At 60.2% G+C, this 27,014-nt stretch overlaps 1 protein-coding gene across 1 annotated transcript in view; it reads left to right on the top strand.

Moving 5' to 3' along the window:
• The first annotated feature begins 915 nt into the window (after positions 1-915).
• LOC100090796 (vascular endothelial growth factor receptor kdr-like) overlaps positions 916-27,014 on the top strand; it is a 156,029-nt gene continuing 129,930 nt past the window's right edge. Inside the window, exon 1 of the mRNA XM_029067183.2 lies at positions 916-1,046. Coding sequence (XP_028923016.1) covers positions 971-1,046 — 76 coding nt within the window. The 5' untranslated portion in view covers positions 916-970. The remainder of the gene's footprint in view (positions 1,047-27,014) is intronic.

Genomic DNA, 27,014 nt, shown 5'->3' with positions numbered 1-27,014 from the left:
CGGCACGTAGTAAGCGTTGAACAAATACCACCCCTATTAAGCATTTATTGATGCCATTATTTAAGTGCCTTCTTATTATTTAAGTGACCGTGGGCAAGTCACTTCACCTCTCTGGGACCTCATCTGGAAAATGGGGATGAAGCCCGGGAGCCTCACGGCGGACAACCTGATGGCCCTGTATCTCCCCCAGCGCTTAGAATAGCTCTCGGCACATAGTAAGCGCTTAACAGATACCACCGTTATCATTCTCCACGGCATTTATCGATGCCATTATTTAAGTGCCTTCTTATCATTTAAGTGACCGCGGGCAAGTCACTTCACCTCTCTGGGCCTCGGTGACCACATCTGGAAAATGGGGATGAAGACCGGGAGCCTCACGTGGGACCACCCGATGACCCCGGGTCTCCCCCAGCGCTTAGGACAGCGCTCGGCACACGGTAAGCGCTTAACCACCACCACCACCACCGTTCTCCACGGCATTTATCGATGTCATTACTCAAGTGCCTTCTTATCATTTAAGTGACCGTGGGCAAGTCACTTCACCTCTCTGGGCCTCGGCGACCGCATCCGGAGAATGGGGATGATGCCTGGGAGTGGGCCAACCTCCCCCCCCGACCCCCCCCCCCCCAGCGTTTAGAACAGCGCTCGGCCCGGAGTAAGCGCTTCAGCGATGCCCACATCCTTATTTAGCGGGCGCTTCGCGCGTGTCTCCGGGCCCGGTGGCCCGTCCCCGGGCTGTCCCCGCCCTCCCGGCCGGGTGGGGTCCGGAGGAGCCCCCTGGCCGCCCCCTCCCCGCCCCCGGGCCGGGGCGACCAGCGGGGAGGGGGCGGGGGCGAGGGAAGGAAGGGAAATCCCCACCCACCGGCCGGCCCCCGCTCAGACACCAGCCCGCACCCGGTGCCGCCTCCACTCCGCCCGGGCCCGGCTCCGGCCCGCCCCGACCCCCGGCCTTCCCTGCAGGGCGTCCAGTATGTGTCCGGACCCTCGCCGGGCCGCCCTGGCCGCCCTGGCCGCCGGCCTGCTGCAGGGGCTCTTCTGGATCCCAGGTAAACTCTCGTCCCCCCTTCCGAGCCCTCCTGGGGGCTCACCTCCTCCAGGAGGCCTTCCCGGACCGCCCCTCTGCGCCCCCTCTTCACCTCCCCTCAGCTAAGCCCCCTTTCCCTCTGCTCCTCCCCTCAGCCCTGGGCACATTGGTCTAGATTTTTATTCCCCTGTTTCTTTTGTTCATAAGCCGGCCGTCCCCTTGATTCTGTTTATGGCGATTATGTCGTCTTGTTTCTGTCCCCCTCGATTAATAACGTTGGTATCTGCAGAGCACCGTTCGAAGCGCTGGGGGAGATACAGGGGAATGAGGTCGTCCCACGTAGGGCGCACGGTCTTCACCCTCATTTCACAGACGAGGGAACTGAGGCCCAGAGGAGCGAAGTGACTGGCCCGCGGTCACACAGATAAGGTAATTGAGGCCCAGAGAAGTGAAGTGACTTGCCCACAGTCACACAGCTGACAAGTGGCGGAGCCGGGATTATTATTATTATTATTACCCTTTTACCCTATTTCTTTTGTTCATAAGGTGTCCACATCCCCTTGATTTTATTTATGGTGATTATGTTGTCTCGTTTCTGTCCCCCCCGCCCCGCCCCCCGATTAGACCGTGAGCCCGTCATTGGGCGGGGACGGTCTCTATCTGTTGCCGAATTGTACATTCCGAGCTCTTAGTCCAGTGCTCTGCACTGTAAGCGCTCAAGAAATACTATCGAATGATATTATTATTATAATAATAATGTTGGTATTTGTTAAGCGCTTACTATGTGCAGAGCACTGTTCTAAGCGCTGGGGTAGACACAGGGGGATCAGGTCGTCCCACGTGGGGCTCACAGTCTCAATCCCCATTTTACAGATGAGGGAACTGAGGCACAGAGAAGTGAAGTGACTCGCCCACAGTCACACAGCTGACAAGTGGCAGAGCTGGGATTCGAACTCATGAGCCCTGACCCCAAAGCCCGTGCTCTTTCCACTGCGCCACGTACCCTATCACCCTATTCATTTGATCAATGAGGTGTCCATCCCCTTGATTCTATTTATGGTGATTAGGTTGTCTTGTTTTTGTCCGTCCGTCTCCCCCGATTAGACCGGGAGCCCGTCGTTGGGCAGGGACGGTCTCTATCTGTTGCCGAATTGTATATTCCGAACACCTGGTCCAGTGCTCTGCACATAGTAAGCACTCGGTAAATACTTTTGAATGATATTAGTATCGCCTTATTACCCCATCTATTTTATTAATGAGGTGTCCATCCCCTTGATTCTATTTATGGCGATTATGTTGTTTCTGTCCGTCTCCCCCGATTAATAATGTTGGTATTTGTTAAGCGCTTACTACGTGCAGAGCACCGTTCTAAGCGCTGGGGGAGATACAGGGTCATCGGGTCGTCCCACGGGAGGCTCCCAGTCCTCATCCCCATTTTCCAGATGAGGGAACTGAGGCCCAGAGAGGTGAAGTGACTTGCCCACAGGCACACAGCTGACAAGTGCCAAAACTGGGATACGAACCCATGATCTCTGACTCCCAAGTCTGGGCTCTTTCCACTGAGCCACGCTGCTTCTCTAGTTAGATTAGGCTGGGAGGCCGTCCTTGGGCAGGGACTGTCTCTCTCTGTTGCCGAATTGTATATTCCAAGCGCTTAGTCCAGTGCTCTGCACGTAGTGAGCGCTCAAGAGATACTGTTGAATGAATGAACGAAAGGTAAGAGGGGCTACGGTGGGCACCGCCCCGGTGCCCCGATGCCCGGGGGTCGCCGCCCCCGTCGGGCCTGGAGGTTCCGCCAAGCCTAACCTTCCCTCTTTGCTTAGCCTTTTCGCGATCTGTGGCCCTCTTGTCCCTCCCAAGCGCTTAGTAGAGTGCTCTGCACGTAGTAAGCGCTCAATAAATGCTATTGAATGAATTGGTGATGATGATGATGAGGAGCAGCGTGGCCCAGTGGAAGGAGCCCGGGCTGGGGAGTCAGAGGTCACGGGTTCAAATCCTGGCTCCGCCGCTTGTCAGCTGGGTGACTTTGGGCAAGTCCCTTCACTGGGCCTCGACTGTAAAATGGGGATGAAGCCCGATGATCTTGCATCCTCCTCAGCGCTTAGAACAGCGTTTGACACCATTCCTTCCCAAGGAATAATAATAATAATAATAATATGGGTATTTGTTAAGCGCTTACTATGAGCACCGTCCCGAGCGCTGGGGGAGATCCAGGGTCATCGGGTCGTCCCCTGTGAGGCTCCCAGTCTTCGTCCCCATTTTCCAGATGAGGGAACTGAGGCACCGAGAACTGAAATGACTGGCCCAGAATCACACAGCTGACAGGTGGCAGATCATTCGTTCATTCAGTCGATAGTATTTTTTGAGCGCTTACTATGTGCAGAGCACTGTCCCCAGCGCTTGGGTTGGACAATTCGGCGACAGATAGAGACAATCCCTGCCCAGTGACGGGCCCACAGTCTAAACGGGGGAGACGGACAGCCAGAGAACAAAAGAAAAACAAGGCAACACCATCGCGATAAATAGAATAATAATAATGTTGGCATCTGTTAAGCGCTTACTATGTGCAGAGCACTGTTCTAAGCGCTGGGGGAGATACGGGGTCATCAGGTGGTCCCACGTGAGGCTCACGGTTAATCCCCATTTTTACAGATGAGGGATGAGGCCCAGAGAAGTGAAGCGACTCGCCCACAGTCACCCAGCTGACAAGTGGCAGAGCCGGTATTCGAACCCATGACCTCTGACTCCCAGGCCCACGCTGTACACCTCATTAGCAAAATAAATCGGGTGGTAAATACTATATACAGATGAACGCAGTGCCGAGGGGAAGGGGCACCGATTCGACCGTAAGCCCGTCGAAGGGCAGGGACCGTCTCTATCTGTTGCCGATTTGTCCATTCCAAGCGCTTAGTCCAGTGCTCTGCACGTAGTAGGCGCTCGATAAATACTATTGAATGAATGAATGAAGGGGGAAGAGCAGAGGGTGGGGAGGGGGAGCAGAGGGAAAGGGGGTGCTCATCATCGCAGTGGTCTCTGTCAGGCGCTTACGACGTGCAAAGCGCTGTGTAAGCGCTGCGCCCTCACGTCCCACGCGAGCTACTCCGGGCCGCGAGGGGGGATCGTTCTCTCCTAATTTTGGATTGGCGCCCCAAAGCACCGAACCCGCCTACTTTTGAGGACCTGACTGGCAGAAGCGGAGGCGATGCCACGGTATCCCCTCTCTGACCTCTGCGGGGAAAAAATAATAATAAAAAAAAAACGAAGAGAGATTTAAAAAAAAAAAATAAAGAGCCTACACGGTCACCGATTTCCTTTACGGATGCAACTATTTCAGCTATGCTGCCGTTTTAATTGTCGGGATTTTCTGTCCGCAATGTGGTTTCAATTAAGCTCCCGCCGGGGCTGGGGGAGGAGGGCGCGAAGGTGGGCCGCCAGGAGGCGCTTCCTGTCGTGGCGTGGCCTGTGCCCCCACCCCCGGGCCACGGGGACCCCCCCCCCCAAACCCGGCTGGACCCTCCTCTTTCCCCGCCTTCCCACCTGCGGCTGATCCTGTTGCGAGGGGGATTGGGGAGAAAAGCCATCCCTGTTGGAGCACCCACCTCCGGAGGGTCTCCCCGTCCCACATTAGCCCCCCGGCCTGGGCCAAACCACCGTGGCGTTTCTCACGCGCTTCCTAGGTGGGCCGTTCTAAGCGCCGGAGAGGATCCCCGGTGATCGGGTCGTCCCACGTGGGGCTCCCGGTCTTCATCCCCGTTTTCCGGGGGAGGCCCAGAGAAGTGAAGCCACTCGCCCGAAGTCACAGAGCTGACCAAGCGGCTGAGCCGGGACAGTCGCCCCGCCAGAAGTGACTTATCATCCCGGACGGTCTGGTGTTCGGTGGAGCGGGACGGTTTTGCGTCCGGTTTTCGTACGCCCGGTCCAGAGACTCCCTCCGCCCCCGGGTGCCACGGCGGGGACCCCCCGGCCCGGGAGGGCCCGACGGGGTTAGGTTATCATCCCGTTGGCGAGGAGCGGCCCCGGGGCCCCGCGGGATCCGCCTCGACGGGGCCACGGTCGCCGTCGGCGCTTCCCGGTCTCGTCCCCCTCCCCGGCCACCACCCGGCCCGTGCCGGACCGTAGGTCCCCGGCTCGCCGGCGGGGAGAGGAGCCGGCGGCAGGCGGGCCGAGCCGGCCCGTCCCCCTTCAGCCGGCCGAGGAGCACCTCGGCCCGGCTGCCGGGGCGCCGTCCGGTCCCGAAGTCTCCACCGACGGCGCATCCCGGGCCTACCGGACCCCCGGCGGCACCTCGGGTCAGCCGTGCGGGGGTGACCCTCGGGGCAGGTACGGGGGAGTTTCCCCCCGCGGACCGCCGGACTTTCCGTACCGCCTCAGTCGGTGGAATTTACCGACTTGTCCGCGAACTCCGGTAGTGTGCTCTCCCAAGAACCGGCTAAGCGCTCCGGGGAGTTCACCGCAACACGGTTGGTAGACAAACTCCCCGTCTACGAGAGCTCACAGCTGAAAGGGAATTGGCCCGTAGCCTCTCGCTCACCTCTTTGAAGAGGGGCTCGGGGGAGGATCGGGCCCCATTTTGCAACAGGGACCGTCTGACCTGATAATCTTGAATCAATCCCAGAGGTTCGTACTGTCCTTGGCATAGAGAAAGCACTTAACAAATACTGTTATTATTATAAAGAGGTTGGCGGCGGGGGGGGACCCTGCTGATTTCCCCTGCCTCTTCCCCCGTCCCGCAACACCCGCCGGGAGACCAGCAGCGTGGCGTGGTGGGAAAAAGACAGGTGTAGGAGTCAGAGGACTTGGGTTCTAATCCCCACTCAATAATAATAATGTGTGGTATTCGTTAAGCCCTCACCGTGCGCCGGAGAGTTTGCTCGGCACCGGGTTGGATACGAGGAAACCGAGCTGGACACGGTCCCCGCCCCGCATGGGGCTCCCAGCGGACAAGCAGAGGAGCCGGGATTAGAACCCAGGTCCTCCTGTCTCCCGGGCCTGAGCGCTCTCCGTTAGGCCGCGCTGCTCAGCCGCATGCCTGCTGGGTGACCCGGGGCAGGTCACTTAACCTCTCTGGGCCTCGGTTTCTTCATCTGTAAAAGGGGGATTCAATCCCTATTCCTCCTCCTCCTTAGTTTGCGAGCCCTGTGTGGGACGGGGACTGTTTCTGACCTGCTGGTCTTGTATCTACTCCAGCGCTTAGGACCGTGCCCGACGCAGAGTAAGGACCTCGCAGATCCCACGGTCATTGTTATCATTACTATTGCCGGTGACGGAGGGGCTGAGGGAGGCTCCCTCCCTGGAGTCTTTAATCCCAGGACCACCACACCTGCCCTGGATGGCCCGGTTCACCCGGAGGCCGGAGCCCGGGCCCAATAACCCGGTCTCTGTGGCTCATCTCCCTTCACCCATGCTCCGCTCCGCATCGTGTCGGTGTAAAGGCGTCAGGTCGCGGCAGTGAAAAAGCTCTTTGCGTGGCAGCTCATTCATTCATTTAATGGTATTTATTGAGCGCTTACTATGTGCAGAGCACTGGACTAAGCGCTTGGAATGGACAAATCGGTAACAGAGACGGTCCCCGCCCTTCGGCGGGCTGACGGTCTCATCGGGGGAGACGGACGGACGAGAACGATAGCGATAAATAGAATCGACGGGGATGAACGTCTCACTAAAACGATAGCAGATAAATAGAATCAAAGCGATGGACATCTCCTTAACAAAATAAATAGGGTGACGAAGATACATACGGTCGAGCGGACGAGTACGGTGCCGAGGGGAGGGGAAGGGAGAGGGGGAGGAGCGGCGGGAAAGGGGGGAGGAGAGGGTTTAGCTGAGGAGAGGTGAAGGGGGGGTAGGGGGAGCGGAGGGAAAAAGGGGGGAGCTCGGTCTGGGAAGGCCTCTCGGAGGAGGTGAGCTTTAAGTAGGGTTTTGGAAAGGGGAAGAGAACCGGTTTGGCGGAGGCGAGGAGGGAGGGCCTTCCGGGACCGCGGGACGACGCGGCCCGGGGGTCGACGGCGGGACGGGCGAGGACGGGGGACGGCGGGGAGGCGGGCGGCGGAGGAGCGGAGCGGGCGGGGCGGGCGGTGGAAAGAGAGAAGGGAGGAGAGGTAGGAGGGGGCGAGGCGACGGACAGCCTCGAAGCCTAGAGTGAGGAGTTTTTGTTTCGTGCGGAGGTCGATAGGCGGCCACTCCAGGGGTGAGTCCAGCCCAGTTCTGGAGCGGGCTTTGGAGAGGAATCCACTGCCTGAGGGCAGGGAACCCCCCCAAAGGTGCCGGCGTAGCATTAAGATTTTCCCAGAGTACTCAGGTTGGAAAGGTCACCCAGAGGTCATTTGGTGCATCCTCCTGTCTCCAAACCGATTAATCTGAGTGCGCAGGGACGAGGTGCGGGGGGGGGGGGGGTCTCGGGAAGGGGCTCTCACGTGCTCCCTTGTGCCCCACCCCTCCCATTCCAGGTGGCCAGCAGAATTGAGACTCGGGGGTCCCCTCCCAGTTACAGGCGGGGTTGGGACTTTGTGCCCCCCAGTAGCTTTAGTATAATAATAATGTCGATGGCATTTAAGTGCTTACTCTATGCAAAGCACCGTTCTAAGCGCCGGGGGGGGGGGGATCCAAGGTGATCAGGCTGTCCCACGTGGGGCTCACAGTCTTCATCGCCATTTTACAGATGAGGGAGCTGAGGCACAGAGAAGCGGAGTGACTTGCCCACGGTCACACAGCTGACGAGCGGCGGAGCCGGGATTTGAACCCATGACCTCTGGCTCCCAAGGCCGGGCTCTTTCCACTGAGCCGCGCTGCTGGTGTATTTGACGATGGCCCCTCAAACTCTCAGTTTAGTGCTCTGCTCAAATCTAGCACTCAGGAAATATCCCCCACTGACGTCTCTCTCCCCTCCCTCAGCCTCCCGGCTGATTTCACCTGGTCCACGGTTGGGGGGAGGGCGCCTTGCTAGGTGGCAGGGGAAGAGCGTGGACCTGGGTTCTAATCCTGACCCCGCCGCTTGTTTGCTGTGCGAGCCTGGGTAAGTCACTCCACTCCTCTGCGCCTCGGTTGCCTCATTTGTGAAACGGGGCCCACGTGGGAGGTGGACTGTGGCCAATCTGATTAGTTTGTATCTACGCCGTGCTTAATACGGTGCCTGACACGTAGTAAGCGCGTAACAGATACCAGAAAAGAAAAGGGCAGCTGGTCCCGACCTACGCCCCGACCCACACAAAGCTCTGAATGTAGAATGGTAGCCCTCTGAGCATCTTCACAGGGTCGGGTGGCCCTGGGGCAAACCGGGGAGCTGGAGAATAGCCCCGTCGCTCTCCGCAGAGTCACCCGAGGCCAGAAATATCCCGCAAGGCCCTGGCAACACGGCCCGCGTCTGCGAATCGGGCCCTTTCCCCAGAATGCTCCGCGCTCGGGGCCGGCACGGCCGGTCCCGTCGAAGGACTGCCCACTGCGTGGTCCAGCGCTCTGCCCAAAGTCAGCGCTCAGAAATTCCAGGGATGGCTGGAAAACCCTGGAGGACTCGAGTGAGTTGGATGCCCACCCCCCGCGTCCCCACCGAGGGGAAAGTCCGGGCTGGGCCCCCACAGACCGCAGGGTTTGGTTCGATTCTGCCTTCACCCTCCGACGCGCCTCGGCCCCGGGGGCGAGACGGAGCGCGCGGGAGATGCCGGCCACACGTGGAGGGGGAGCCGTGGACAGAGGTGTCTCTTTTCTTGTCCCTCTTCCCGGCCCGTACCGAGCGGGGGCCAGAGGGCCAGAGGCCCTTGGCTATCCCGGCTCCGCCACTTGTCGGCTGTGTGACTGTGGGCAAGTCACTTCACTTCTCTGTGCCTCAGTTCCCTCATCTGTAAAATGGGGATCGACTGTGAGTCTCACGTGGGACACCCCGATGACCCTGTATCTCCCCCAGCGCTTAGAACGGTGCTCTGCACAGAGTAAGCGCTTAACAAATACCGACGTCATTATTAGTAGGAGGAGGAGGCTTGAAGTGCCGCCCCCCAGATCCCCAGGGCCCCCAAGACCCCCGTCTCCTCCGTCCAGAGCCGCCGGACTCGGCCGGGCAATTGAGAAAACGGCGTCCTCGCCAAAGACGTCCCTCTAGGGGAGACCAGTGACTCTGTTCCCCGGCCGGGGGACTCGGGGAACAGAGCCTGGATGAGGGAGGATGAGGGTGGGCACCGGGGGTGGCCGACGGATCGGGAGAGTGGCGTCCCCTCCGCCGGCCCCCCGGATGCTTAGTACGGTCCCTCTAAAGTGAAGGCTCACCGCGGGCAGGGACGGTCTCCACCGACTCTGTCCCGCTGTACCGTCCCAAGCTCTCCGTAAAGCGCTCCGCGCGCGGTAAGTGCTCGGTAAACACGACGGATCGCTTAAGAAACGGCAGAGGGCTGAGGTTTGCCCGCTGGCCCCCGAGCAGCGGGCCCGGAGGCCACTGCCGGCCCCCAGGGACTCCGACGGGTTTGGCTGACCCCAGCCCGAACTGCGGGATATTCATTTGTTGGACTCGGCCTCCTCCCCTTCGACTGGTGTATGGAAAAATTTTCAAGAACGAACCTCCAAGTATTTTGTCCCAAAATAATCTCGGGAGATAGGCCCTGATCCGAAAATAAATACTTCCCCCCCGTCTTCATTTTCCGTCCAGGTTACACTTTCAAAGAGAAATGGGAGCAGATGTGAGTCTCTCCCCTTTCCTTTCTGGCCCCAGATGCACGTTCGGGGTGGCTCCTGTCTCCGGGGACAGCACGCCAACAGCGATTTGTATTTCGTTTGTGTTTTCCCAAGTGTTTTAACATTATTATCTCAGAGCGTTCTCGATATAGCCCCGTGAGGGACTTAGTCATATTATCGTGGTATTTGTTAGGCGCTTACTTTTGGGTCAAGCACTGTTCTAAGTGCTGGGGTAGATTCAGGTCGGTTATTTGCATGGCATTCGTTAAGCACAGGTCTTTGTTAGGCGCTTCCTGTGTGCCGAGCACCGTTCGAAGCGCTGGGGTAGACACGGGGGAATCAGGTTGGCCCACGTGGGGCTCGCGGTCTTCATCCCCCTTTTACAGACGAGGTAACTGAGACCCAGAGAAGTGAAGTAACTCGCCCGCGGTCACGCAGCTGCCGAGTGGCAGAACCGGGATTCGAATCCGTGACCCCTGACTCCGAAGCCCGGGCTCTTTCCACTGAGCCACGCTGCTTGTAGATACCCCTGTATCTACAGGGGTAGATAGAGGTTTTTTATGGTATTGGTCTAAGTCCTTCCTGTGGGTCAAGCACCGTTCTAAGCCCCGGGGTAGATACAAGGTAATCAGGCCTGACCCGGTCCCCGTCCCACGCGGGGCTCGCGGTCGGAGCAGGGACTAATTAGACTAAAGTCTAATGGACTCCGAGCCCCATTTTCCACGTGCGGAGCGTCGGGCAGGTCGAGTGGCTTGCCGGAGGTGGTGGTGACAGTAATGGAGTAACGGAGTGTTGGGGAGAGTCACAAAAGAGACACGAACCCTCCCTCGAAGGGCTTGCGGTCTTGTCAGCCGTGTGACCGTGGGCCAGTCACTTCACTTCTCTGGGCCTCAGTTCCCTCATCTGGAAAATGGGGATGAAGACTGGGAGCCTCGCGTGGGACAACGTGATAACCCTGGATCTCCCCCAGCGCTTAGAACGGTGCTCTGCGCGTAGCAAGCGCTTCACGGATACCCACATTATTATTTTGAGAAGCGGCGCGGCTCAGTGGAAAGAGCACGGGTCTGGGAGTCAGAGGTCATGGGTTCGAACCCCGGCTCCGCCACTTGTCAGCTGGGTGACTGGCGGCGAGTCACTCCACTTCTCTGGGCCTCAGTGACCTCATCTGGAAAATGGGGGTGAAGACCGTGAGCCCCGCGTGGGACGACCCGATGACCCTGGGTCTACCCCAGCGCTTAGAACGGTGCTCCGCACACAGTCAGCGCTTAACAGATACCGACATCATTAGTATTATGTAGTAGCCGCATCCTGGGGTCCCGCGCAGCTGGGGTCGCCGGCCGGTGTCTGCAGACAGGCGCCCCTCGCCCTGAGGGGGCTCAGATCCTGGCCCGCACAGGTGCGGCCTTCAGTGCCGTCCCCCGAACAGGGGTCAGGCCTGGTCTGGAGCCGGGGCTCAGGGTGACCGGGGTGTGCGGTCTCCGCCCCCTCTGCGCGCCGCGGCGGAGTTGAGGTCCCCGGACCCTCCGGATGGGCGGGTCCTCGGCGGTCTGCCGACCGCTCGGCCCTCCGACGAGGCCGGGGCCCGCTCGTACCCTCCGGACGCTCTCGCGGGAGCCCCCAGACGGGAGCGGGACTCCCCGCTCTGCGAGACGGAGAGAGGGAGGGGTTGGAAGCCCCTCCCGCTGGACTGGGAGTTATTTGAGGGCGGGGATGGCGTCCAGCGAACTCGACGGCGTTGTGCTCTCTGCACTCAGGACGCGTTGCGCCAGCGCCGCCGATCGCTTGCTCGACTGGGCGCCCGTCGTCCCCGACCCTAGAGGCCGCTCCGTGGTGGGGGATGAGGGGGACAAGCAGCCGCAGTCCTCTGGGGGCCCCAAACCCCCCGAGGGTCCGGAGGTGACCCGAGTCCAACGCTTAATAATAATGATCTTGGTATTTGTTAAGCGCTTACTGTATGCAGAGCACCCTTCCAAGCGCTGGGGGATACAAGGTGATCGGGTCGTCCCACGTGGGGCTCGCAGCCAATCCCCTTTTTACAGATGAGGTAACGGAGGCACAGAGAAGTTAGGCGACCCGCCCAAAGTCACACGGCTGACGGGTGGCAGAGCCGGGATTCGAACCCACGGCCTCCGACTCCCAAGCCCGGGCTCTTGCCACCGAGCCAGGCTGCCTACCTCCCCCTGGGTCTAGGATTCCTATAGCAAAGAGGGATTTCGCAACCCTCCCGCCTTCCTCCCGGACCTCTGAGGCCTCCCTCCCCAGCGAGGGTGGAGTTGGAGGGTCCGGGCTCCGTGGGGACCCTCGGGCCGCCGGCACAGGGTTGGGGACGGGGGGGGGGAGGGGGCGCTTAGGTCGACCTGGAGTCACCCTTGGGTGACTCCCCGGGTGGAAGGAGGCAGATTGAGCCCCCTCACACCGGCTCTGTGGCCCAGCCCCCAGAGGAAACACACGGGCTCCCAGCTACTATCCGGTGGCCCCAGGCTTTGTCCCTCGGTTCCCAGAAAGCGTTCCTCGGGGCTTCCGGCGTTTCGTCTCAACTGTGGGAGAGACCGCGTGGAGGAAGCCGGGGGGGGTTTCGCTGGGGGGTGAGCGGGTGGGACAGGAGGCTCCGGGAAACCCGGTGACCCTGTGACTACCTAGAGGGCTTGCCTTTCTGCTTCTCTCTCTCTCTCTTCCCCCTCCTCAGTTTCTTTCTTTGTTCATCCGGGGCTTCCTTCCCCCCCGCCCCCCCCAGACTCCATCCCTCCTCATCTCCTATTCCCTATTTCCGTCGCACGCCCCCATGCCGAGAAACAACTCACCTTCCGGGACACGGGCCCGCACGCATCGTCACACACGAGCAGGTACGCGATCACCCGGACGTCCGCACGCGTGCGCGCGCCCGCAGAAGGGCCCCCGCGCCCCCGCCCCTCCGGAGAGTGGAGTTGCCCACGGTCCGTCCTGAGGTGGATGGATCTCGCGGTGTCCCAGCCGTGAACGCGGCGTGAATATGCTCGCTCCCTCCGTGTTTCCCGAAGACCCCAGAGGCACGGGCGCTCAGGACGGCGGTTGGAAGGCAGGAGGTGCTCGGCTGCGAGCCTCACGTGGGACAGCCTGACGGCCCCGTGTCCACCCCAGTGCTTAGGACGGGGCTCGGCGCACGGTAAGCGCTTTACGAATACCGACATTAAATACCGTCGATCGGTTAAAGGAGAAGGAGGAGGTCCCTCTCTGGGGTCGGGCGTGTGGAGAGGTGATTTCATCGGCCTGCTAGGCTGGACGCTTCTTAACTCTGAGGATTGAGACCGTGAGCCCCACGTGGGACAACCCTGTAGCGATCCCGGTGCTCGGCACGTAGTAAGCGCTTAACGGATGCCATCGTTACCGTCCGGGCCTCGGTTCCCCTATCCAGCTGGCCGGCCTCCTTCCTCGCCCGGGCCGCCCCTGTCTTCCCTGCCCCCGGTCAGGGGCAGCTCCTGGAGGCCGGGCGGAAGGACGATGGTACCTTTGTAACCTCCCAGGGGACCCATCGTCGATCAGTGGTCCCGACTGGGCGCTTACTGTGTGCGGCACACTCTACTCGGCGCCTATGAGAAGCAGCGTGGCTCAGTGGAAAGAGCCCGGGCTTCGGAGTCAGAGGTCACGGGTTCGACTCCCGGCTCTGCCGCTCGGCAGCCGGGTGACCGTGGGCGAGTCGCTTCGCTCCTCTGGGCCTCGGGTTCCCTCGTCTGGAAAACGGGGATTAACCGCGAGCCTCACGTGGGACGACCCGATGACCCTGTGTCTCCCCCGGCGCTTAGAACGGCGCTCTGCACATAGGAAGCGCTTAACGGATACCAGCATTATTATATTACACTAGGTCATGGGTTCTAATTTCAGCCCCGCCCCTTGTCTGCCGGGTGACCTTGAGCGAGTCACTTCACGTCTCCGGCCCCCAGTTACCTCCTCTGGAAAATGGGGTTGGGGACTGGGAGCCCCACGTGGGATGGGACTGCGTCCGACCCGATTCGCTCGTATCCACCCCAGCGCTTACCACAGCGCTTGGCGCAGAGTGAACGTTTACCAGATGCCTCATTTATCATTATTATTATTATTATTAAGATACATCAGAGCGGGAAGTCACTTTCTCTGCCCCCGGGGAGCTTACAGTCCAGGGGGTGAGCTTTCAGTCACCGTTTCCCTCCCCGGCCGGAGGGAGAAGCAGCGTGGCCTAGCGGATAGAACACGGGCTTGGGACTCAGAGGAACTGGGTTCTAATCCCCCGTCCGCTCTGTGACCTTGGGAGGCGGCGTGGCTCAGTGGAAAGAGCCCGGGCTTCGGAGTCAGAGGTCACGGGTTCGACTCCCGGCTCTGCCGCTTGTCAGCTGCGTGACTGTGGGCGAGTCGCTTCACTACTCTGGGCCTCGGTTACCTCATCTGCGTGACCGTGGGCAAGTCACTTCACTTCTCTGGGCCTCAGTTCCCTCGTCTGTAAAATGGGGATTCAGACCGTGAGCCCCACGTGGGCCGACCTGATTCCCCCGTGTCTACCCCGGCGCTTAGAACGGTGCTCTGCACACAGTAAGCGCTCGATACCGACATTCTTATTATCATCATCTGCAAAATGGGGATCAACCGTGAGCCTCACGTGGGACGACGTGATTACCCTGTATCTCCTCCAGCGCTTAGACCAGTGCTCTGTACGTAGTAAGCGCTTAACGGATACCAACGTTGTTATTATCACCGGGCAAGTCACCTCACCGCGCCTCAACCACTTCATCTGTAAAACGGGGATTAAGGCCATGGACCCCGTGTGGGACGGGGGTCGTGGCCGACCCGATGGGCTTCTATCCGCCCCAGTGCCGACTACAGCGTCCGGCACATGGTGAGTGCTTACCAAGCCCCACGGGTAGTAGGGAAGAGAAGGGGACCCCCTCCGGCCCCCAGAGTCTGTCCCGCCTCCCTTAGGATCTCGAATCCTTGGACTCCTTCCCCGAGAGATCGGGTTCGGCCTCGCTCCGCCGTCGCTTGCCCGTCCCGGAGGTGTCAAGAGGTGGCTCGGCCGGGCCCGGCCCTCCGTCTGCCCACCCTCTGCCCGTCCTCCACCCGGCCGGGCCCGGGCGTGAGGGGAACCTTCCGTGAATGCTCTCTTTCGGGCTGCGACAGAGCGGCAAAATGCCCGGTGCCCAACGGGGCAGGAGACGTAAAAACGGAAGGGCCCTCCCCGCGGCTTTTAAAGATTCCCCGGCTCTGACGCGGCGGAGGTAACTCGGCCGAGCGTAGACGGTGATGTCGTCTTCTGGACTCCGAAACCCCCGTCCAGGCCCGAGGGCGGGCGCGCAGGAGGGCAAGTGGAGGAACGATAATAATAATAACCATGGCATTTGTTGAGCGCTCACTATGTGCCGAGCGCCGTTCTAAGCGCTGGGGGCGGGGGGGGGGATACGAGGTCATCCGGTTGTCCCACGTGGGGCTCAGGGTCTTCATCCCCATTTTACAGATGAGGTCACTGAGGCACAGAGAAGTCAACTGACTTGCCCAAGGTCACCCAGCTGACAGGTAGTGGAGCCGGGATTCGAACCCATGACCTCTGTCTCCCAAGCCCACTCTCCTTCCGCCGAGCCACGCTGCTTCTCTTAAAAGGACGTGGGTGTCCGTGAAGCGCTTGCTACGTGCAGAGCACTGTTCTAAGCGCTGGGGGAGATCCAGGGTCATCGGGTTGTCCTACGTGAGGCTCACGGTCTCAATCCCCATTTTCCAGATGAGGGAACTGAGGCCCAGAGGAGCGAAGCGACTCGCCCACGGCCGCCCGGCTGCCAAGTGGCCGGGCCGGGATTCGAACCCACGACCGGGGACTCCCAGGCCCGGGCTCTTTCCCCCGAGCCACGCTGCTTCTCTCGAAGCGGCAAGAACGAGACGCCCCCGTCTCTTCTCTCCCGTCCATTTCTCTCCGCAGAAGAAATGGCCGCCAGTCCCGGCCGCTGCAGCTACTCACTCTGCCCCGGGATTCCCTCCCCGTCCCCGTTCCGGTCGTCGGTCATCAGCGATCCTATTTATTGAGCGCTTACTACTGTGCGTGGAGCACTGTGCGAAGCACTAGGTAGAGTACAGTACGGCGCCGTTGGGAGACAGCCTAACCTCGCGGGAAAGATGCGGGCCCGGGAAGTCAGGAGGAGCTGGATCCTAATAAGGGCCCCGCCGATTCGCTTGCCGTTTGTGACCTTGGGCAGATAACTGAACCTCAGTTTCCTCAACCGTAAACCGGGGATTAAATAGGTGTTCTGCCTCCTACTTAAGATCGGGAGCCCCGTGCGGGCCAGGGAGAAGCAGCGTGGCTCAGTGGCAAGAGCCCGGGCTCGGGAGTCCGAGATCAGGGGTTCGAATCCCGGCTCCGCCACTTGGCAGCCGGGTGACTGTGGGCGAGTCACTTCACTTCTCTGGGCCTCGGTTCCCTCGTCTGGAAAATGGGGATTAAGACCCTGAGCCCCACGTGGGACGACCTGATTCCCTTGGGCTTAGAACAGTGGTCGGCACATAGTAAAGCGCTTAACAAATACCGACATTATTAGGGACTCCGGCTGACCGGATGAACTTGCGTCTCCCGTACTCGTCCGCTCAACCGGATGTATTTTCATCACCCTATTTATTCTGTCAACGAGACGTACGTCGCCTCGATTCCATTTAGTCGCCATCGTTCTTACGAGACGTCCTTCCCCTCCGCTCTATCTATCGCCGTCGTCCTCGCCCGTCCGTCTCCCCCGATCAGACCGCGAGCCCGTCAGACGGCGGGGACCTTCTCTATCTGTGGCCGACTTGTCCGTTCCAAGCGCTCGGTACGGTGCTCTGCGCGTAGTAAGCGCTCGGTAAATACTATCGAAGGAATGAATGAATGAATCTCCCTTAGAACAGCGTTGGACACATAGCCGGCACTCAATAAATACCACTGAAAAAAGTTCCAGGCCGGGAAACGGGGAAAAGGAAGCGTCGACCAGCCGTCCCCTCGGTTTACAGAGGAAGCCATTGTGCTTTAGTCTCATCGATCCGCGGGCAAACTCTTTTCGCTCCAGCGCTCGAGCTAAATCAGAACAAGACCTGAGACCCGATACCCTATTTTGCATCTATTTTTAATCTTAAACGGCATGGAATTTTCCCCTATTCCTGGCCAGTTCCCCCCGGCCCTACGCGACCCGGACGATCCATCAGCGCTCGTGTATTCATTCGTTCGATCGTATTCGTTGAGCGCTTACTGTGCGCAGAGCACTGTGCTTGAGAGAGTAATGATAATGTTGGTATTTGTCAAGCGCTCCCTATGTGCCGAGCACCGTTCTAAGCGCTGGGGGAGACCCAGGGGAATCAGGTTGGCCCACTTGGGGCTCACAGTCTTACACTAGCATCAGACACATTCCCCGCCCACGGCGAGTTCACAGCCCTCGTCGCCGCGTTGGCCTCACCGAGATGGTCAGAAGAAAGAGAAACCAGGCCTTAATAATAATAATAATAATAATGATGTTGGGATTTGTTAAGCGCTTACTATGTGCAGAGCGCTGTTCTGAGCGCTGGGGGAGATACAGGGTCATCGGGTGGTCCCACGGGAGACCCACCCACTTTACAGACGAGGGAACTGAGGCCCAGAGAAGCGAAGTGACTCGCCCACGGTCACCCAGCTGCCAAGTGGCAGGGCCGGGATTCGAACCCATGACCTCTGACTCCCGAGCCCGGGCTCTTTCCAGCGAGCCACGCTGGCCTTAGCGTCCTCCGGGGAATTCTACTTTTCCAGGTAGCCGGAATAGAATTTATTCTCAATCAGAGTCAAGGCGTATTGATAAATGCCTTGACTCCGACTGAGAATAAACGAATAACCCACCCCGTACAGGACACTGATTAATAACCCAACCCCCCCCCCCAGATTAATAACCCGCAAAGGGCAGGGACCGTCTCTGTCGGTTACCGACTCGTCCCTTCCAAGCGCTTGGGGAAGCAGCGTGGCTCCGTGGAAAGAGCCCGGGCTTCGGAGTCGGAGGTCACGGGTTCGACTCCCGGCTCTGCCGCCCGTCAGCTGTGCGACCGTGGGCGGGTCGCTTGGCTTCTCTGGGCCTCAGCGACCTCATCTGTAAGTGGGGATTAACCGTGAGCCTCACGTGGGACGACCCGATGACCCTGTATCTCCCCCAGCGCTTAGAACGGTGCTCCGCGCATAGTAAGCGCTCGATAAATGCTATTGAATGAACGAATCCAAGACACCGCGCCGAGTGCTGGGGAAAAGAACCGCACACAGAAGAGAATTAGACGCGATACGGTCCCCTGAAAGTCGTGCGACCTAAGAGCGGGGGTGAGAGGATCTGGGTTCGGCGACAGACGTAGGAGGAGAGGTGAACGTTACGCCTGGCGCGTAGTAAGCGCTTACTAAGTACCTTTAAAAAAGCAGAGAGACGAGGATGACGAGAAGCCCAGGAAGAGTCGTTGGGCCTCGGTGGGAGAGGAGCCGGGTTTCCGACTCGTCTAACGGGCCAAGAAGCCGCAGCCGGGGCGGGGACCCCTCTGGTGCTCGGAAACCAAGCTCCTTGTGGGCTTGCGTCCGCCGACTCCGTTGAATTGGGATTAGTCCAGCGCTCGGCACAAAGTATGGGCTTTGGAGTCAGAGATCACGAGTTCGAATCCCGGCTCTGCCACTCGTGTGACTTTGGGCCGGTCACTTCACTCCTCTGGGCCTCAGTTCCCTCATCTGGAAAATGGGGATTAAGACTGTGAGCCCCACGTGGGACAACCTGATTCCCTTGCGCGTGGCTCGCTGGACAGAGCCCGGGCCTGGGAGTCAGAGGTCGTGGGTTCGAATCCCGGCCCTGCCGCTCGTCAGCTGGGCGACCGTGGGCGAGTCGCTTCACTTCTCTGGGCCTCAGCTCCCTCATCTGGAAAATGGGGATGGAGACCGGGAGCCTCCCGTGGGACGACCCGATGACCCTGGATCTACCCCGGCGCTTAGAACGGTGCCCTGCACGTAGTAAGCGTTTTACAGCGCTTAGAACAGTGCTCTGCACATAGTAGGCGCTTAACAGATACCGACGTCATTATTATCATAGCACGTGCTACAGCAAATGCCAGGAATCGACTGATTCACCGCGTCGGGCCCCAAATACTGCCGGTGTTCGAGCCTTTCTTGGGTTGGAGCGGAGAAGGAAGGGGAGCCGGGGGGTGTGGGGTTGCGGGCGGGAGGTGGGGAAGGGGGAAGGAATCTCTCCCGTGCACAGGTGGTCTGGTGTACTGATCATGAGTTCGAATCCCAGCTCTGCCACTTGGCGGCTGTGTGACTGTGGGCAAGTCACTTAACTTCTCTGTGCCTCAGTTCCCTCATCTGTAAAATGGGGATCAAGACTGTGAGCCCCACGTGGGACGACCTGATTCCCCTATGTCTACCCCAGCGCTTAGAACAGTGCTCGGCACATAGTAAGCGCTTAACAAATACCAACATTATCATTATTATCATTAATTGTGATACCTGTTAAGCGCTTACTATGTGTTAGGTACTGGGGTGGGTGATTGGTGTTTGTTAAGTATTCATTCATTCAGTGGTATTTATTGAGCGCTTACTATGTGCAGAGCATTGTATTTAAGCAGGGGAAGCAGCGTGGCTCAGTGGCAGGACCCCGGGCTGGGAGTCAGAGGTCATGGGTTCGAATCCCGGCTCTGCCCCTTGGCAGCTGGGTGACTGTGGGCGAGTCATTTCACTTCCCCTTGCCTCAGTTACCTCATCTGTAAAATGGGGATTAAGACTCTGAACCCTATGTGGGACAGGGACCGTGTCCATCTGGATTTTTTTACCTCCTCCAGTGCTCAGTACAGTCCCTGACGGACATTAAGTCCCTAAAAAAATGCAATTAAAAAAAAAAAAATCTCCTGACAGCATCCCCGGGAGTGGAATATTCCCTGGGATTGCATGATAATGATAATAACAGTGTTGGTATTTGTTAAACGCTTACTACGCGCAGAGCCCGGTTCTAAGCGCCGGGGTTGACGCGGGGTCACCGGGTCGTCCCACGTGAGGCTCACGGTTAATCCCCATTTTCCAGATGAGCTCACCGAGGCCCAGAGGAGCGAAGTGACTCGCCCAAGTGGCAGAGCCGGGAGTCGAACCCGTGACCTCGGCCTCCGAAGCCCGGGCGCTTTCCACTGAGCCACGCTGGGCCGGGGACCCTCGCCCCGGCTCGGGTCAGGAGGCGCCGACCCCCGAAAAAGCCCCCGTGGCCACAAGCCCTGGATTTATAAACTTCTTTCTCCTCTTAGGATAAGATTTTCTCAGCCACTAGGCAGAGGCGGAAGAGGTGTGATTCAGTTACCGCCTCTCAATTCTGTCTCAGCCTTGCCCTCGTCTCCTCTTCCGCTGGGAACTCAGAGTCCTTTAAATCCCACCTAATAATAATAATGATAATAATAATGGAGGCATTCATTACCCTATTTATTTTGTTAATGAAATGCACATCGCCTTGATTCTATCTATTTGCTATCGTTTTAATGGGAGGTTCATAAAATAAAAAAACGGTGGCATTTGTTAAGCGCTTACTATGCGCAAAGCGCTGTTCTAAGCGCTGGGGGATACAAGGAGATCAGGTTGTCCCACGTGGGGCTCGCGGTTTTAATCCCCATTTTCCAGATGAGGTAACTGAGGCCCAGAGAAGCCAAGCCGCTTGCCCGAAGTCACCCAGCTGGCAAGCGGCAGAGCCGGGATTCGAACCCATGAACTCTGACTCCCAAGCCCGGGCCCTTTCCACCGTGCCGCGCTCCCCCGATTCTGTTCGTCGCCATTGTTCTCGTCCGTCCGTCTCCCCCGATCAGGCCGGGAGCCCGTCGAAGGGCGGGGACTGTCCCTATCTGTTACGATTTGTCCGTTCCAAGCGCCTGGTACGGTGCTCTGCACGTAGTAAGCGCTCAGTAGATGCTACTGAAATTGTAAAGGGCTTACTGTGCGCCAGGCGCTGTTCTAAGCGCCGGGACGGTTACAAGTTAATTAAGCCCTGTCCCACTTGGGGCTGACGGTCTTAATCCTCATTTTCCAGATGAGGTGACTGAGGCCCAGAGAAGTGAAGTGACTTGCCCGAGGTCACCCGGCAGACAAGCGGCTGAGCGGGGATTAGAACCCAGGTCCTCCCGACTCCCAGGCCCCTGCTTTCCCTCGGGGCTAATAGTCGCAACGGTAGGGCTTTCGTTTGGCGCTTGCTACGTGCCTAATTCTGGGGTTGAGCCTGGATAAGAGAGAGGCAGCGCGGCTCGGTGGCAAGAGCCCGGGCTTTGGACTCAGGGGTCACGGGTTCGAATCCCGGCTCCGCCACTCGTCAGCTGTGTGACCGTGGGCGAGTCGCTTCACCTCTCTGGGCCTCAGTGACCTCATCTGGAAAATGGGGATTAACCGCGAGCCTCCCGTGGGACGACCCGGTGACCCCGTATCTACCCCAGAGCTTAGAACGGTGCTCGGCACGTAGCAAGCGCTTAACAAATACCAACATGATTACCAGAATCAGGTCGGACGTAGTCCCTGCCCCGCACGGAGCTGACAGTCTAAGGCCGGCGAGGGAGCAGGGCGAGTCACTTCACTTCTCCGGGCCTCAGTGACCTCAGCTGTCAAACGGGGATCAACCGTGAGCCTCCCGCGGGCCGACCCGATGAGCCCGGATCTCCCCCGGCGCTTAGAACGGTGCTCGGCACATAGTGAGCGCTTAACGGATACCAGCGTTATTATATCACTGTTAATGAATCTCAATTTTACAGCGGAGGAATCCGAAACCCGGAGAAATGAAGTGACTTGTCTGCTGCGTGACCTTGGGAAAGTCGCTTCATTTCTCCGTGCCCCATTTACCTCCTCCGTAAATTGGGGATTAAGCGGGTGAGGCCCCAGGTGGGACGTGGATCGTGTCCAACCTGTTTGCTCCTGCCGTCTGTCTCCCCCTCTTAGACTGTGAGCCCGTCGGTGGGCGGGGATTGTCTCTCTGTCGCCCAGTGGTACATTCCAAGCGCCCAGTACAGTGCTCCGCACACAGTAAGCGCTCAGCAGATAAGACTAATGATAATGTTGGTATTTGTCAAGCGCTTACTATGTGCCGAGCACCGTTGTGAGCGCTGGGGTAGGCACAGGGGAATCAGGTTGGCCCACGTGGGGCTCACAGTCTTAATCCCCGTTTTCCAGCTGAGGGAACCGAGGCACAGAGCAGTTAAGTGACTCGCCCAGAGTCACCCAGCTGACGGGCGGCAGAGGCGGGAGTCGGACCCATGACCTCTGACTCCGAAGCCCGGGCTCTTTCCACCGGGCCACGCCGCTTCTCCGCTAGATGCGATCGGATGAACGAATTATTCAGTCGTATTGATTTATTTTCATTCAGTAGTATCTATCGAGCGCTTACCATAATAATGTGGGTATCTGTTCAGCGCTTACTACGTGCAGAGCGCCGTTCTAAGCGCTGGGGGAGATCCGGGGTCATCGGGTCGTCCCACGGGAGGCTCGCGGTTAATGCCCATTTTCCAGATGAGGGAACTGAGGCCCAGAGAAGCGAAGCGACTCGCCCGCGGTCGCGCAGCTGCCGAGCGGCAGGGCCGGGAGTCGAACCCACGGCCGCTGACTCCGAAGCCCGGGCTCTTTCCGCGGAGCCACGCTGCGTCCCCAGTGTTCAGAGCACTGTACCAAGCGCTTGGAATGTACAAATGGGTAACGGATAGAGACGGTCCCCGCCCTCTGACGGGCTCACGGTCTAATCGGGGGAGACGGGCGGACGGGAAGGACGGCGATAAATAGAATCAAGAGCAATAAATAGAATCAAGAATGCGAATTAGCACGCACAACAACAGATATCGGGAAAAAAATCCCCCGACTCCCAGCCCCGTGCTCTTTCCCCCGGGGCTAAAATGTTTTTAGAGAAGCAGCGCGGCTCAATGGAAAGGGCCCGGGCTTGGGAGGCAGAGGTTATGGGTTCGAATCCCAGCTCCGCCACCTGTCAGCTGGGTGACTGCGGGCAAGTCACTTCACTTCTCTGGGCCTCAGTTCCCTCACCTGTAAAATGGGGATGAAGACCGTGAGCCCCACGCGGGACAACCTGATCCCCCCGCATCTCCCTCAGCGCTTAGAACGGCGCTCTGCACACAGTGAGCGCTTAACAGCTATCGACATTATTATTTTTCCCAGAAATCTGGGCTTGGGGGTGACCTCTCGCTGGCCGGCATCGGGGCCCCTTCCACCGTCAGTCAGGGACCCCCCCCTTGTGCGTAGAGAAGCAGCGTGGCTCGGTGGAAGGAGCAGGGGCCGGGGAGTCCGAGGTCACGGGTTCGAATGCCGGCTCCGCCGCCCGTCAGCTGTGTGACTTCGGGCAAGTCACTTCGCTTCCCGGTGCCTCAGTCACCTCATCTGTAAAAGGGGGAATTAAGACCGCGAGTCCCACGTGGGCCAACCCGATGACCCCGGGTCTCCCCCGGCGCTTAGAGCGGGGCTCGGCGCATAGTAAGCGCTTAACAGATACCAACGTTATTATGCCAAACTGCCCCCTCTCTCCCTGCAGCGCGAACCCCCTTCTTCTTCGTCCGCCTCGGTGGGTTCGGGGCGCTAGTCAGCTCTTCTGCGGCGCCCAGCCGGAACGACGGCACCTGGGCTCTCGGAGCGGGCGTCCAGAGGCCCAGACAGGATCGGCGGGTTGGGCCGAAGCGGCTCACGGGTCAGGAGGGTGGGCCGGTTCGGGGCGCCGGGAGCCTCTGCCCCCCAACCGCTCAGCGGGCCCGGCCGGGCCGCTGTTGTCATTGGCCGTGGGCGACCGTCTGATCTGCCGGAGACCCGCTAATGAGAAATTCCTGAAAAATTCCACCCTTCCACCCGGCGACCGACCTCGCTTGGAATCCGAGGCCTCGCGGCCCCCTCCCCCCGGCGAGCCTTCCGTCCCCCGGCCCCCCGGGGAGAGGAGGCAGGGTGCCAGCCGTCCCGCTCGGGGAAGATCATTTCTCAATCTGCCAAACCCTCCGTCCGGCGGGGCGGCGGCGCGGGGCAGCCACGGGGAAACGTCCACCCCTTCCCCCCCGCGGTCCGGCGGGGTGCCGTCCGCCGCTGCCCGCCCCCATCCGGCGGCCCCCGGGGGCCCGGCCGGGCGGAATTCGCTGCTTCCCCCCGCCCCCGAGGCCCCGGGAGGGGGGGCTGCCTACCGCCAGGCCCCGCGGTCCTCGTAGGATGGCGTCCACCGCTGTACCCCGTGGTCCCGGCGGGGTCGCGCGCACCTCCGTGGAGGGGTGGTGAGCGAGAGCCTGCCGTGTGACCCGGGGCGGACCGCCTCATCGCTCTACGCCTCGGGGTCCTCGTCCGTAAAACGGAGTCTCAATATCCGTCCGCCCTCTTCCTTAACCCCGGAGCCCCACTGCGGGACAGAGACCGGGTCCGGGTCCGATCTGACCGCGTGTCGTGTAGTGAGTGCTTAAGAAGTACCGCGGTTCTCATTTTCCCCTCTGGCCCCGGAGGGGTTCGCTGCCGAGCGGGGCTGGGGCGGGCACGGGTGGGTCACGCTTCATTCATTCGGTGGTATTTATCGAGCGCTTACCAGGTGCAGGGCACCGTACTAAGAGCTTGGAATGGACAAATGGGTAACGGACAGAGGCGGTCCCTGCCCTCCGACGGGCTCGCGGTCCGATCGGGGGAGACGGACGGACGAGAACGGTGGCGATAGATAGAATCGAGGGGAAGAGCGTCTCATTAAAACAAGAGCAGATAAAGAGAATCAGGGCGACGTACATCTCATTAACAAAATAAATAGGGTAGTGAAGATCTATACGGTCGAGCGGACGAGTACGGCGCCGAGGGGGTGGGACGGGAGAGGGGGAGGAGCAGGGGGGAAGGGGGGAGAAGAGGGTTTAGCTGCGGAGAGGTGAAGGGGGGGGTGGTCGAGGGAGCGGAGGGAGAAGGGGAGCTCAGTGTGGGAAGGCCTCTCGGAGGAGGTGAGCTTTAAGTAGGGTTTCGAAGAGGGGAAGAGAATGAGTCCGGCGGAGGCGAGGAGGGAGGGCCTTCCGGGACCGCGGGAGGACGCGGCCCGGGGGGCGACGGCGGGACGGGCGAGACCGGGGGACGGCGAGGGGGCGGGCGGCGGAGGAGCGGGGCGGGCGGGGTGGGCGGTGGAAAGAGAGGTAGGAAGGGGCGAGGCGACGGAGAGCCTCGAAGCCTAGAGTGAGGAGTTTTTGTTTCGTGCGGAGGTCGGCAGGCGACCGCCGGAGGTTTTTAAGAAGGGGAGTGACGGGCCCGGAGCGTCTCTGCGGGAAGATGAGCCGGGCGGCGGAGCGAAGAGTAGACCGGAGCGGGGCGAGAGAGGAGGAAGGGAGATCGGAGAGGAGGCTGACCCGGTAGTCTAGCCGGGATATTACGAGAGCCTGTAGCCGTAAGGTAGCCGTACTAGTAGGACACACCACCCTGGCACGTGAGCGAAAGTCGGGGCTGCCCGCCTGACTCCTCCGCCGCTAGACGCGAACTCTGGTCAGCTGGCCGGTCGGAGGAGCCCACCGGCCCACGCTCCGGACCAGGCCACGGAGGCCGCGGGGGTCGGCCCTCCCCCGTCACGTCGTCGGCCTCCGCCCGGCCTTCCCGGCGGCGGCTCAGGTTGACGGCCTCCACCTTGGCGGAGACCCGGGCCCGGAGCGAGGCAGGGCTGGTTCGGCCGACGCGGCCCCCCCGCCCGGGCTTCTGGGCCGCCCTTCCGGGCCGAGACAGTTGCCGACACGAGAAGGGAAGGGCCCCGTTCGTTGCGTTCTTATCCGGGAGGAAAGCGGCGGCCCCCCGCCCCTCCTGCCTTCCCCCCCCAGGCGCGCACACACGCACCGCGTTCCCTCCGGCCCCCGGCGGCCCCCGCCGCCCCCGCGGCGGTCAGATAGAGGAATTCCGCCAGTGTCCCCTTGTTCCTCGGCTGAGGACTCGGGATTTCCTTTCGGAGGAGTAAATAGATCGAAGGTTGTTGCGCGGCCCTTTGTGAAGGCGTTGCCACCCTCGGTCGCCCCCGACGACGATAACGACAACGAAAACCGTGTCGTCGGGGTTGAGCCCGGCGCCGGGGGTGCGCGCGGGATCGTCGGATCGGAGCGGGGGACCGCTGACTACGGCGGGTATCGAGTACGGGAGTTCGGCGGCCGGGAAGACTGAGGCTCGACGAAGCGACTCGCCCGAGGTCGCGCCTCGGGCGAGCGGCGGAACTGGGGTCGGAACCGGGGTCTCACGACGCCCAGGCCCGGGCTCCCGGAGAAGGGCCCCAGCCGGGGCAGGACGTGTTGCCCCCAGCCCCTGTTTGACCGTCTCCAGGTCGTAATAGACGCCGGCTCTGTGGAGGCGAAGGGGTTGGTCCTCCGAGCAGCGCGGCTCGGTGGAAAGAGCCCGGGCTTGGGAGGCAGAAGTCATGGGTTCGAATCGCGGCTCTGCCCCTTGTCAACTGGGTGACTGTTGTGGGCAAGTCACTTCACCCCTCTGTGCCTCCCTTACCTCATCTGGAAAATAGGGATGAAGACCGGGAGCCCTCACGTGGGACGACCCGATGAGCCTGTATCTCCCCCGGCGCTTAGAACGGTGCTCTGCACGTAGTCAGCGCTTAACAGATACCAACATTACTATTAAAGGTGTCTACCTGCGGGGCGAAGCTGTCCCCTTATAGCTGCCGAGCTGGACCCCCGGGGCCCTGAACCGGGGGGAGTGGATCCCCAAACCTGGTATTGCTAGCAGCAGTTCGCCTTTTGAAATTTGCTCGCACCACCCGGCCTCGATCCCGCTTGCTTCGGAACCTGAGGCCCAGAGAGTCTAGTTGACCAGTCCAGGCAGGCGGGTGACAGAACTGGGATTGCAGCCCAGGACCCCGACTCCGGATCCGATTTTAAACTCCTCTCTCTAGACCGTACAGGGAACGTCTTCCATGTTGGCATCCGTTAAGCGCTCACTCCGTGCCGAGCACCGTTCTAAGCGCCGGGGGAGATACAGGGTCGTCGGGTCGTCCCGCGTGAGGCCCACGGTCTTAATCCCCATTTTCCAGATGAGGGAAGTGAGGCCCAGAGAAGCGAAGCGACCCGCCCACGGCCACGCAGCCGACGGGTGGCAGAGCCGGGATTCGAACCCATGATCTCTGACTCCCGAGCCCGGGCTCTTGCCACTGAGCCACGGTTTACCACCTCTGTCGTATGGTACTCCCCCACGTAAGTACTCAGTAAATGCCCTCAGATTGATTTCCGTTCGTCCTCCCTCTGCCCGGGTAGGAAACACCACAGTATCTGATTTTAATTCCCACCCGAGGCCAGAGAAGCAGTGTGGCCACGGGGCTGGATCGTGGCCCGGGGGGGGTGACGCCTGCCCGCTGTGTGACCTTGGACCAGTCACTTAACTTCTCTGCCCCTCAGTTGCCTC

The sequence above is a fragment of the Ornithorhynchus anatinus genome, chromosome 6 (assembly GCF_004115215.2).
Source record: "Ornithorhynchus anatinus isolate Pmale09 chromosome 6, mOrnAna1.pri.v4, whole genome shotgun sequence".
NCBI classification, from domain to species: domain Eukaryota; kingdom Metazoa; phylum Chordata; class Mammalia; order Monotremata; family Ornithorhynchidae; genus Ornithorhynchus; species Ornithorhynchus anatinus.
Note: the sequence above shows the minus strand (reverse complement) of the source record. Positions and strands in the feature narration are given on the sequence as shown.